At 32.6% G+C, this 14395-nt stretch overlaps 1 protein-coding gene across 1 annotated transcript; it reads left to right on the forward strand.

Annotated features, from left to right (window-relative positions):
• The first annotated feature begins 1921 nt into the window (after nucleotides 1-1921).
• LOC109789132 (protein DMR6-LIKE OXYGENASE 2-like) lies at nucleotides 1922-3204 on the forward strand. Its single transcript, XM_020348016.3, is given in 3 exon segments — nucleotides 1922-2470; nucleotides 2472-2531; nucleotides 2770-3204. Coding segments are annotated over 3 exon segments (729 nt in total). The 5' UTR covers nucleotides 1922-2050; the 3' UTR covers nucleotides 3019-3204.
• Nucleotides 3205-14395: the final 11191 nt, after the last annotated feature.

Genomic DNA, 14395 nt, shown 5'->3' on the forward strand with positions numbered 1-14395 from the left:
CCCAACTTCAGTTGGTAAAAATGGAGAAACACGGGCAGTGACAACCCTATCCCTAGGGCGGAGCACATGACTTGAAAAACCCTCAAAAAACCCCAACTATTAGGGTGCAGCTTGCAGGGAGCCACGTTGATGAAGTTCAAAAAATCACACTCAAACTGTGTGAAGGGCAGACAGACGCCTAAATTCCTAAAAAAACACTGGTACACATAGAAAAAGGGGGATTAGAGGTACCCCCCATATACACACGCTCGCCGGGTTGACAAGGCTTAACCCGGATGAGCTTGGAGATGGACGCTAGGCAGATCCTATGCGATTTCCATATCGCATTGACCTCAAGAAATGATTTAACGACGCTCTGAAACTCTCCGACGTCCCCTTGGACCCACTCGTATCCCGGGACGGTAATGGCGGGGTGGGAATCTTTAGGGTTATTCCCACCCCTCTTCTTTTCAGCGACGGCCATCTCGTCGGCCACCGCCTTGTCGCGCACCTTGCCCTTGCCCTTGGCCGACACAGAAGGTGCGGCACCACAGCCATCGAGAGCAGAAAAGACTCGAGAAAGGGGAGAAAAGGAGAAGAAGACAGAGAAGGCGAAGTACCTGGTACTCCCTTGACAATGACAGAATAATAACGGAGGACGAAGACCCGGTTACCAGAAATGGCGACGAAAGAGAAGAGCAGGGACAAGGAAAATGGGGACGAAGAGTGAGCAGAGAAGAGGGAAGAAGCGTCAAGAGCACACCAAAGGAAAAAGAGTAAAGTGAATCTGAGAGGGCGCGAAGGAGAGAGGAAAAAGGGAGTTTGCAAAATCAAAAACGGCAGCGACACGTGGAGAGAGGGGGGACAAAACTGACGACACATTAATGGGACCCATTATGACGAAGTGCGCCCATCATTACATAACCGTCACCTCCCACTAACATGCCGCCCACGCGTTTCGGGGAACAAGGTGATAGTTATGGCACATGGCATCACGATAGAGAAGCGTACGCGAAGAGTCACGACCCTTCACCGAGCTCGGTATTAACTCTTCGACCCACGATCTTCAGAGCTCGGGGGTCAGTGTACTATCCATACCGCGAAGCCGAGCTCGAGCTCGGCGTCACAGCCCAGATTGACATCGGACACGCGCTCTACAATATCGGCCAAGACAAAGTCCACTATCTGAACAGGTCATAACCGACTTCAGGCCCAAGGCCCAGATAAACCCTAATTCACACTAAGATACGTGCATTACTTATACGAGACTCATACATCCACAAACACTAACTTTAGCATCGGAGTCTCTTTTGTAGGTACCACCCCCATTTTGGAACAATCATCGTACCCGACGAAGGAGACTCACCAATCTTACCCAAAAGATCGTCCCTACGACCGATCTCCGATAAGAACAATATATATGATCCGTTCTCTCATTTAATTTTATATATTTTAATAGTTTAATTTTTATTACTAATTATAATGATTCTATTTAATATGATAATCAAAATGGATCATTACAATATATAAAACATACACAATAAAATTAAAGTGTAAATTCAATTTTTTAACCTCGAATTCACACTTAAAACAAAGAGCAATTTAATATATTATTTTGGATCTGGCTACTTATATTAAAAACTGAAAAAAATAATAAAAATCATCAAATTGTGTCGGGGAAATAAATAAAAGTAGTAATTAACTTAACAAAATTAACGAAATACTTACAACTAGTCTAGTATGATTTTGTTGGTAAAATAGATGTGAGATTTGAAGGTGCGATTTGGAGAGTGATGTTGTCGATAATGGATTGGTATACAAAAGTGATTACGTGATGAGTGGTTCCTTTGGTGACGTGAAGTGCTTACGCAATGGTGAAGTAGTGGAAGCCCACAGGCCACAACAGAATTTACATGTATATAAATAAATATAAATTGATGAATAATTGTTATATAAGCAATAGTAGGAAGAAATAGGCATAGACAGACACATGACACATGACACATAATAGCATAGCCATGGCCAGCACAAAACCATTGATATTGTTAACCGACCTAGCATCCACCGTCGGATGAAGAGTTACTCGGATGAGGCATGGAAGACAACAAGGCTTTCGACGAGTTTCAATGTGAAGAGTGAGAGAGTTTCGAACTGGAGGGACTTCTTGAGACTCCACTGCCACCCCATTGAGGAGTACATTGAGGAATGGCCAGCGAAGCCTTCATCATTGAGGGAAGATGTGGCGGAGTATAGCAGAAGGATGAGGGGGTTAGCGGTGAAGTTGGTGGAGGCAATATCAGAAAGTTTGGGGTTGGAGAAAGATTACATAGAGAAAGCAATGGGGAAGCACATGGCGATAAACTACTACCCGGCATGCCCAGAGCCAGAGTTAACCTATGGGTTGCCACCTCATGCTGATCCAAATGCAATTACCATTTTGCTGCAAAATCAGGTGCCTGGCTTGCAGGTTCTCCATCATGCCAACTGGATAACTGTCAAGTGTCAACCCTGTCCCTAACACCTTCATCGTCAATATTGGCGACCAGATTCAGGTTTTTCATTTTTTCAAGTAATCAACTTTATGTTTGGTTTGAATTGTTCTCGACATAAATTATCTTCTCGTAATACGAATCGTTAAAATGAGAAAATAAAGTTTTTCAATCGGCTAAATGCTGGTTTGACTGCTTTAATATTTATTTTTTAATCACTGCTTAAAGAAGTAGTTTTTATTTTTTAATAATTATAAAAACTTATTATATAGTTTTTGGTGTTGGTGTGTATTTGGAAAAGGTGATAAGCAACGACAGGTACAAGAGTGTGCTGCATCGAGCATTGGTGAATAGTGAGAAGGAGAGAATGTCCATTCCAACGTTCTATTGCCCTTCACCAGACGCAGTCATGAAACCAGCACCACAACTCGTGGACGATGATCATCCTGCGCACTACACAAGCTATGCATACGCTGAATACTACACCAACTTCTGGAACAGAGGACTGTCAAAGGAATCCTGCGTCGACATCTTCAAGCTTCAAAACTAAACTATTCCTTCCATGCCCCACACACTTGTTCATCTTTTCATTTAGCTCAAACCTAGGTCTTTCAACATTTTTAAGTTTATTAATTAGTAACTAGATCTTTTTAAACACGAATAAATTTTTTTTATATGATCATGTCATTGGATTCTATTTATTCATGTAGTAATAATCTTTCGTCTGTTTCGTGTTTTTTTTTTTTTATAATGTAATTTTAATGAAAGAGTAATTTATCATTACAACATAACTTAATCCTATCCTATAATTATATGCTCCATATATTAAATACAAAACAAATTATTATATTGTTATGGAGATTTTTTACGTGCACCAAATATTATATATTATATCTATCTTATTATACTGCCCTCACTACTAAATGAGCTCTTAAAAAATAAACAAATGTGTTTAAGTGAATAGATTCTTCAAAAAAAAAAAAAGAAGTGGATATTTGCAGAGTTATTTTCTAATGATTTTGGTTTTATAAAACTGTTATACTTAAAATGAGTTTAAAAATAAAGCGAGTTAGTTTTAAACATTTTCATCTAATAAATAAATTTATGATAAAATATATTATGAAGTTTTCGATTCAATTATTTTTTTTTCCTGCTTATTATTAAACCATTAAACGTAGTTTCAAGAATCAAAACAATTTTAGTTGAAGTGGTGTTTTATGGTCCCCAGTTGCCACTCCCACTACCAACCAACCTTGTGGGTAAGCACATGTTCAAGATTAAAAATGTGGGTTTAAGACAATGTAACACTTTTTTTAAATACTCTTTTTTTAGTTGATTGAAATTTATTAAAAAGTATAAAAGTTGATAGATTCTACACTTTATTTAACGAGTCTTTTCTTGATATTGTGATTTTAAATAAACTCTTAATAGAAAAAGTGTATTAAGAAAAGTGTGTTAGAGAGTGAGTAGTTAATATTTCTCATGTATATTCAAATTTATTTTATAACATTTCACTCGAAAATTCTGAAAAATGAAAATTGAATAGTATATTTATTTATATTTTAAATTTTAATTAAATCAGCTAATTTGATTTTTAAAATAATAAAATATGATTTCTCCAAAAAATTTATTAAATATAAATTAATTTTATAATTTAAAAATTAAAATGCAAAAGGCCCTAAAGATAAAGTAGAAAGCTTATGATATGCCCTTACTTTTTGGTCAACGGTACAACAGAACACAGGTCACAAAGGGCCCAAAACAAAAGGCAAAGACTCCTACAGAAATGGCCCAATATTGAATCCTGTTTCGCTGCCCATGTCTTTGCACACTATCTCGACCCAGGATATTTCGGCCCAAACATCCAGCAAGAACCCAGATGTGCCCAGTTGGATCCTCACGATGATGAAATTGATCATTTGATTGTACATTATATTTACTTGTGTGTGTCTTTACATTTTATTTAATAAAAATATTTTAGAATTATTAATATTTATTAAATCAATTATAATATATTTAGATGAGAAATTAATTTAAATAAAGCAATTATTTTTTATTTGAAGAATTTAAGATGTTTTTGGATGAAATATTTTGTATCGTTATTAGTTAAGGAATGAAATAGTTTAAAAAATATGAATAAACAATGTGTATCGTTATTATAATGGTTATGAATAATAAAAATAAATACTTTTAAATATATTATATTTTAAATGTATAAAAATAAATATTGTACAAATTATATTTTAAATTTATAATAAATAATTTATATTATAATAAGGTTATTTTAAATATTGATAATTTTTTAAAATACTAAAATTATTTTAAAAATAATATATAGGATATTAACAAAATTCCTAAAGATAATTTTTAAGAACTCTATTACTAATGGTAGTTATTTTGATTTTTACATATAGAAGACCATAAACGTGGTTTTTTTAATGAAAGAAATTAGTATAGGAACTCCCTAAATCCGTTCCTGCTGCTATCAAATCTCCATTTATTATGAAATGTTCATGATATGAACTATACAAACAAATTTAATTAGGCGGGCTTCATTATTGTTTGTGAATTTGGCTTCCACGACTCATTTTGTAATCTTTCCATGATTGTTAAATATATTTGTTTTCAATTTTTCCAACAACCATTATTAAAAAATGAAGTTGACCATTATTGTATGCCGATGCAAGCATTGCATTGTGATATTAAATTTTTGCGAGTCCTAAGACTCTTAAGAATTGTAAGTTTCCTATGTATTTATATTTATATATATAAGTGATTTTTTTTAAAATTTTTATATAAATTTCAAATTATTTTATTTTAAAATTTTTAAATAATTAAAAATAATATTAAAAATGAATTATTTTTACAGATTTAAGACTTTAAAATTTGAATCAATTAATTAATAGATATTAATAATTCTTAAACACATTTATATAAATATAAAGACATAAAATATCTCGACTCCATTAATTAATAATAAATTAAAAGGGACATCACTTTTTGATATTCACAATTATTTTCTAATTTTATCTTTCAATTAAATATCATTAAAAAAATTGTGCATGACTGAAAACAAATTGCATTGTTAAAAAAATTCTTCTTCTCTTAAAAATATGAAATGTCTTTCATCCTACTACTAATAATAAAGATAATAATTTTTTTTATGTATATATTTTAGTTTTAATTTTATCTTTAAATTATTTTTCATATATTAGAAATCATTCACATCTTTTAAATAATTATCATATTTTATATTTTTTAAACGAAAGAAGCATACTTTTAAATAATTACTCTTTTTTTTTTTTTTTACAAAGAGAGATAAAAGTGTTTATTTTTTTCTTTTACAAAATCCTAGTTCATCGATTTTGGAAGGTTACGATAGAGTTCATGCATGAATATCTTTTATTTTTTTTATATTTTTTTAATAGTATGGAATCTTCAATTTAATATCCAACTAATCTCTCATCATCACCCATTTAAGAATAAAGCGATACCTATTATGAAATTTCATTTTCAAGGAGCAAATTTTGATTTGGTTGATATCATAACAGAAACGCCTTGATATAATTATATTATTTCATATTATAAGTTCATTTTTTTGGGGGGGCTTTCTTATATTATATGTTCATCTAACTACTTATACATTATATTTATACATCACTATCAATTCGAGTTTTTTATTTTTTGGAAAAAGATCAAGTTGTAATTAACTAATTATTCAGCTGTTACAACTCACGGGCGGAGCAGTAGGTGTACCTCTCTTGACAAGAACAAAAAGTTTATTTTTTTTGGACACTGAACGGGCAAAGTTTAATTGGAAGAAAATTTTGATCTAAACATTATTTTAATAATTTTAACCCTTTATAAAAATTTATAAAACATATGATAATAATTAATAAAAAATAAATACAAATTTATTAAAAAATATTTTTAAAACTGTTATACATTAACTCTACTAACATGTTTGTATTAAAAAAATATCACAAAGACACGAAATCTCTTATTTTTTACTAGTTTATTATTATTATTATTATTATTATTTGAATTGTGAGTCTCACTAAATAATTAAGAAACTCACTCAACAATTAATAAATAAAAAAAATTGCCAAAAAAAAAATGTGTGTGTTGATGGCGAGTTTTGAAAGAATCGTAGCATGAGCCAATAGTTGGTTGACAAAGTGACTTAAGAAATAATTGGTAATCCCATGTTAACTATTGGACCCAATGAACTGGTCATCCGCAGGACCAAATTAACTGATAATCGTGAAAACTTCTTTAATGTTGAATTATTTTCGAAATTAAGAGTGAAAAAAAAAACTAAATTAAAATAAACTATAAAACTAAACTTTTTTTTTCTTCTAAGAAATTGATCTGAACTATTTGAAAACCTAAAAAATTGAATTATAAAAATTGAAGTATTTTTTAAATATAATGGTAAAAATTAGATATGTAAAAAAATAGTTTGATTCAATGAGTTAGCCCGACACTACAAGAAAAATTAACATTATTTATGGAAGAAATTCGTAAATAAGCATGAAAATTCGTAGGTAAGTGTTAATTATTTATGGATTATCTACGGAAAAAAATCTGTAGGTAATAAGGTCGTAGATAACGTTAACTATGAAATTTTTTTTATAGGTAACATTATGTATGAAATTTTTTTTCATAGGTAACCTTATATACTACGAATTTTATCTATAGATAAGATTTAAAAGACTTACCTACAAAATTTATCTACGGGTGATGTTATCTACGAAAATATCCGTAGATAAGTTATCTACCGAATTTACGTATGAATTTTTTATTACTAAAAGAATTAAATTCGTTATTTAAATAGAAATATATTTTAAACAATATAAATAGTCTATAACAAAAAATAAAATATTTTTTTTAAAATAATGTAATTTACTCAACTCACATACAGAAATCAATAAACGTACAAAGTAATCACATATATTTAAAAATAGGTCAAACTAAAGTTTTTACTATAATCTATTTATTTTAAAAGCATAGACTACAAGTTATTTAAAAAAAATTATATTACACTTAAAAGATTGATCTATTTAAATAAAAATGAATAATAATAATAATTATTATTATTATTATATTATATTTACTATAATATATTGAAATTATATATACTTTTATTTATCTTTTTAAATATTAAACTTGTTAATTTATATAATAAAGTTAAATTTATAAGTTTGTTGAAAAATAAATTCATATTCTATTTAGATACTTTATTATAATTTTTTTAAAAAGAAAATAAATTATTACTAATATTAAACTTTAAAATATTAAAAGAAAAATAATGTACGCATTTCGTTTCTACACTATATTAAAAGAAAGAGAAAAAAAATATATTAAAAAATGTGAGAAAAAGAAAATGCTAAACGCTGCCGTTTCTTCTGCTTTAAGCTACACTATATAGTGCGCACTGGTATATAACTAAATATTATTTATGAAAAAAATTTCGTAGGTAATATTTCGTAGATAACTAAACATTATCTACGGAAAAAATTCCGTAAGTAATATTCCATAGATAACTAAACATTATCTACGGAAAAAACTCTGTAGGTAATATTTCGTAGATAACTAAACATTATCTACGAAAAAAATTCTGTAGGTAATATTCTGTAGATAACTAAACATTATCTATGGAAAAAATTTCGTAGATAATATTCCGTAGATAGTAACAATTTTTCTTGTAGTGCGATAATATGAGCTTTGAAAAAATTATTTGAAAAAAATTAGGTCAATTTGGTTGTGTTTAATGGACTGATCGGACTAGACTAGTTTGACCATTAATTTTCAGACTCAAAGTTTATCAAATTTTTTTGGCTCGATATTTTTTTCATATTTTCTTTTGTAAAACAAATAAAATAAATTAAAACAAAATAATAAGCTAATTTGACTTGTCTTGACAAACCAATGAATCAAAATAATTCAATTCAAAACACTAAAATAATTTAACTCAATTTTTATAGCAATTCAGTAGAGAAATGAAAATTAAATAATTAATTTGGTTTGAACTAATTTTCAATTTAGTATAATTCATAAATAGTTTTTTTTAGTTCAATCAATCTTTATAAGTTTAATCCAACTCAATTTATTTTCCCTCTATTAATTATTTATGTAACATTGTAAGTTGTTAAGTCTCAATTTTACCTCTTTTTGGATGAGGCTTATTGAACAAATTCTACTCATCCTTTGAACCATTGCAATATAATTGTTCTCTTTTTGGTTCATTTTGTGTGCAGATATAACTAACCCAAATTCATCTAACAATACCTTAATCCACCTCATTTTTTGTGCAGGTATTGAGGAAGAGTGGAAAGTTGAAGACTCTTAGGATTGGAAACCTAAGAAGCTAAGGAGCAGAGAAGAGGTTCTGCGCCGGGCTCAATATAACCTGCGCTGGGCGTGACAAAAACAGAGTATTTCATCTCTGCCAGTTATATTAAGCCGGGCGCAAAAGGAATTAAGCCGGGCGCAAAAGGAAGTAAGCCGGGCGCAAAAGGAATTGCGCCGGGCTTGTGTTGAGACAGAGAGTGCTTGACTTCTCTGGAAGAACTTGCGCCGGGCGCGAATAATTGTGCGCCGGGCGCGGAACCCTAATCTGATCTCCCAGGCTCGTATTTGAAGCAATTTTCGGGGATCTTTCTCTCCATTCACACATTGGGCGCCTCCAGGAGCTGCGGAAGGGATTCCCAGGGCTTGGGATCGTCCGTGTGCGGATCTTTCCTTCGGTTCTTCACTTCCTCTTCCATCTCTATTTTGTATTTGCCCTCTTTGTTGAGTGGTTTCACCCATTTTGTGGGGTTAGATGTAACCAACGTACTCTATTGTAATCTTTACGGGTTTAATGATATATATACATGTTGTTTTATTCGTTGTTGTGTTTGTTTCTATTCTTAATGCTTGCTTTGGATTTAATCTCATTGCATGATATAGGTTCCATTGGGTATTGGAAAATAACCCTTGAAACTAGCTCTGAAACAAATGCCTAGTGGGAAATGTATCTAGGAATGGAGCTTAGCCCATTAGTAGTCTTAAACCCTAGCCCGTAATGCGGATGTAGATATTGGGTACTCAAGGGATTGATATTCAATATCCACATCTAGGCTCTTGCTCTAAGGGATTAGGTTTGAGTAAACTTATGGGTTGACTAAGCAATAAATTCAACAAGAGATTAAGGATACATTAGTGTTACGTTTGGTGAAATCTGACCCCCACAACCTCACAATACCACAATACCATTCCTTACCTTTTCCACTCACAAAACAATATTTATTTACAGCTTTCATTCCAATAGTCACAACTTTGCATTCACTGCACAAACTATGAAATTGGAATTATTCTTTAGTCACGAATAGTCAATAAATGCTTATATTACCTTCTAATCCCTGTGGATACGATATTTTTACTACTTGAACGGCCGATATACTTGCCGTGTTTGAGACCGTTGATAGAATTAAACAAATTTACAAATATTAACAAAAGTGTTTCAACGGAATTCTCAACATAAGTTTCTGTTAATTGTTGTATTTTTATCAATAATTATGTGTTGTAGTATTTTGAGGTGTGTTGTGGAGAGATTCGGTGAATTAACGAACTCCTGAAGAACCTTTAAATGTTTTAGAGGGTTTCTCTAAATAGAGGTTTAATTTGACCTATTTCTTATGTAAGGTTTCTTTTAAAACTTAATTAGTCTCATAAACCCATTTCTTAGAGAAATTTAGAGAGAGAGCTAGTGAGAAACGCTCTATGACAAGAGATGGCTTCTTCTTCCTTCTATTTCCGTAGCGAACCTCTGAATCTTTCCTCGGAGATCTTGAGTTGCTAGAGTGGTGATTTGAAGCTCTTAGCCGAGGATTGGAGTAGTGTGGAGTTTCGAAGTGAACTCAGAATATTCTTCTTCTTCCTCTCGGATTAGTGAAGTAAGGGAAGTTAGGACTAGATTCTTGTTACATGTTTTGAGTCGTATGCATATAATGTTTGCTAATTGGTTGCAATGGTGAGGTTGAATTGCATGCATTTGAAATAAATGGTTGAACCTTGTGTCTTTGGTTTTCAAAGAGAGAAATTTGATGATTTTGATTTGTATTTTGTTGCATGTTAAATTTGAGTTTGGATTCGAGTTCTTGATGATTTATATGTATGTATAGTTGTAATGCATGTTGGATTTTTCGCAAACCTATCACTTGGCAAGTGAACCAAGTTTCGAAGTAGTATTTAAAGATCGTCCTCAGGGATTTGCGTGTTTAGTAACTCTCGCTCAAATGATTTAAAAGAGAATGAGTTTAAAAATTCAATTGAGTGAAAACAGATTCAAACAACACAATAAGGCAAATGTAGTAAAGACAATGATTAAGAAACAAGGATTGGCTCAGATGCACTTGCTAACTCATAGATCTTCTTAGCATAAATGCAATTCTAATTTCATTATTTTCACGTTCATTAAATAATCCAACAAGATTCCTCAAGGTTGAATCCTAAAGTCATTAAGCTCAAAACATGATTCCTCAATGTTTTGAGTCTAACACTTCGCATTAAGAACAATAACTTGAACAATGTGACTAACCAAATCAAGTCTATTCCTAGAACAAGAGGTGATTAGGTGCAAGATTCAGTTCGGGTTTTCGAAAGCGTTTTCCAACTGGATTCAAAAGCCAAAAATCATACAACGGTTGATCAAGCCGATATAAGCGTTAAGCGAAGAATCATTACACAAATAATGAGATCAAAATGTATATATTTAAGAAGAAGAGGAGTTAGTAGTTACATCTAACCAATCCTTAAGAAGTTTAGCCACCCATGGCCATTACAGAATCAAAGAGTGAAAAGAAGAAATTACAAAGCAAAGGATGAAGAAATGGAGTTGATCTTCGTTCCCAAAGGATCCAGCTTCCAAGTCTCTGTTCTTCCTTCGTTCTTCCTTCTTCCCAAGCTTTTCCCCTGTTTTTCTCTGTTAAATTCGTGCTCCGTATTCTGTTTTTAGGTTCTCCTCCTTTTTCCCTTTTATATCAGCTCTAAAACTGGGCAAAAAGTGAAATTTTTAACTCCACCGCTGCAGCTGTAGAACCACAGCTATGGCTGTGGAGAATCCTTCAAGGTGAAGTAACTTCTAGCGCTGCAGCTGTAGCTTTGCAGCCATGGCTGTGGAGACTCCTTCATTATTAAGCAACTTCCTGAGCTGTAGTTGTGGAACCACAACCATGGCTGTGAGTCTCTGTGGCTTCTCTTGATTTCCCAAGCCTCAACGCTCAAGCCTTGGACCCTGCAGCTGTAGCTTCAAGTCTCTGGAACCAAAAATGAGCACTCCAGATTTCCACAGCTATAGCTGCAGAACCACAGCTATAGCTGCAAGTCTCTGGACCTCTAAATCCTTCCCAGACTTCCACAGCTCAAGCTCCAGATCCACAGCTATGGCTGTGGATCTCTGCCTAGCCAAAAGATCCTGCACAAAATGAGAAAATTCATTAAGATTGCTACTACTCCTCTACCCTTTTAGTATATTTTGATTCTTCCAATTTAGGGGCAAAATAACATATATAAATATTTACAAATACCAAAAAGAGTACCAAAAGTTGAGTGTAAATCATACATAAAAGACACTCAACAACTACCCCAACTTAATCTCTTGTTGGTCCCCAACAAGATACCAATCAAAAACCAAAAAGGTTACTTCCTACCATGAGATTTCTTCTATATCAACAATAGATAAACACTCAATCAATTCACCATCAAAAACCAATTTCTACTCACTGAGGTGCCCACAACAACAACCATGCCCAAACACAAAAATTGCAAGGCAAATCATAGCATGAACATTACAAACCAATATCTGAACATACTCTCTCAACAATGGCTCTCCAGGGTGAGTGTTTCTCTCAAGTCCATTCATCATTTCTATGAACATAAGCATTGATATCATCTCTTCAGTACTACTCTTTGAGAGAAATTAAGGATCACAAGGACTTTTTTGGAAAGTTGAGGGTTGACTGAGGCTTGGTTAACAAAGGAATGTGGTTTTTCAGATTAACAGGGTTTAAACTCAAGAGAGTAAAATGAACATGAACCAAACACTTCACTTTGCTCACTCTAAATATTCAACTCCAACCAGATCTCTCAGCCCAAAATCTTCCTCTAATTACACACCCTCTTTCCTTAAGGTTCTTTGCCTAGATTTCAAGAGGTCCCTCTCTCTTTTAAGACTCTTTGTACAGGTGCTTGCTTATTTTGCTCTTGATTTGATTTGATTTGATTTGATTTTTTTTTTCTTTTTCGTTTTTGTTTTTTTTTTGTTTTTGTTTTTTTTTTGTTTTTTTTTTTGAGATCAAAATAATGACAGAATGAAAATAACAAGCACACTTGAATGTGAACAGAGAAAAATGATGGAGGGGTGACTCTTCCCTTCAACTTGCATTGACTCACTTTCTCCATTTTCTTTCCACTTGACAATTCTCACCAACTACCCCAACTTAATCCCCAATTCACTTTCATTTACTCTCAAGAGTTTGGTCAGGGTGATGAGTTGGTATTTGGGAAAGGTTTAAGGTGATTTGAAGGTTAAGGCTCAAACAGGTTTTAAAGGATGGATTCAATTATGGCTAACTGTTTAGCTCTAGGCTTAAAAAGATTTCAGTTATTTACAATGGAATGCCTTGATCCTGTCCAAAACTTTCTCACAAGAACAATCATTCAAGATTCAACCAATGCAAACACATATATTATGATGATGGCTCTCAAAAGTGGAAATATATGATATATGCACTGTTTGGTCTCTCTCACTCACCAGCTTGGCTAAATGTTCAATTATTGATCTTTCATGCCATGCTAATCAAATAACTCACAATTTCATGATCAAACAAAGTTGGGTGAGTGCAACCTCAAAACAAGTCTCAAAACAACCATTTTAAGGTGAATCAAAAGATGTGTTTTCACTCTTGTTGATCTAAAAGCCATCTCATTTACTACCTTTCAAAAATGATTTTCGAATTTTCCAAATTTTTTTTTTCACAATAAGTATATAAACTACCACATAGTTCAACCAATTAACAAAACAGAACCTAAAACAACTGAAATTTAAAATGACTGGAATTTAAAATGTTTCACAATAAGTATATAAACTACCACATAGTTCAAACAATTAACAAAACAGAACCTAAAACAACTGAAATTTAAAATGACTGGAATTTAAAATGGCATAAAATTAAAGTGGAACTTCTCTTCCTCAAAACGAGGGTGACAGCGACCCTCCATTCTCTCCTTTTCATCATTGCTTGCTCATGCTCCTGCTCTCCACCATGAAGTTGTTCACCTTAATCTCCTTGATCTCTACCCCCTCCAGAAAATATAGGACTGTCCCCAGGCCACTTCAGATGGTGGTGGTGAGGTTGGTGCATCTGGGATTTTATGAGTGGCGTTAGAGCTTCCGCTTGAACCGCCACCTCTTGAACAACTATCTGAAAATTTTACAACCAATTCTTGCAACCAAGTTAGTTTACAAGTTGATCAAACAAAACACAATTCTTCATGGGGCATAAGGAATGATCAATAAACATTCTAACATGTGAAACACTAAAGTTATTTCAAAGCCACCAATGAACAAGCAAATATTTCCTACTAGCTCCCAAGATCAACCAACCACAATGATTTTACACTTTAAATAAAGAACACAAATTCACTCGAGCATTTAACCAAACACGTGGTGTACATGAGAAAGAAAAGCAAAATGCAAGTGAATTCTTGCCATGCAAGGTTTACATTTCTTCACAAAAATGAAACATTTTAGTGATCACCTTTTTCAAAGCTTTCATTGTGTTCAAATCAAAAACTTTTCTCATTTAGGCATTTCTTCGAACACAAAACAGGCAGAAATCATGCATGTTCACGTTGAAAACTCAAACCCCCAAATTCATGCA

This window comes from Cajanus cajan, chromosome 5 (assembly GCF_000230855.2).
Source record: "Cajanus cajan strain Asha chromosome 5, NIPB_CcT2T_4, whole genome shotgun sequence".
In the NCBI taxonomy this organism is placed as follows: Eukaryota; Viridiplantae; Streptophyta; class Magnoliopsida; order Fabales; family Fabaceae; genus Cajanus; species Cajanus cajan.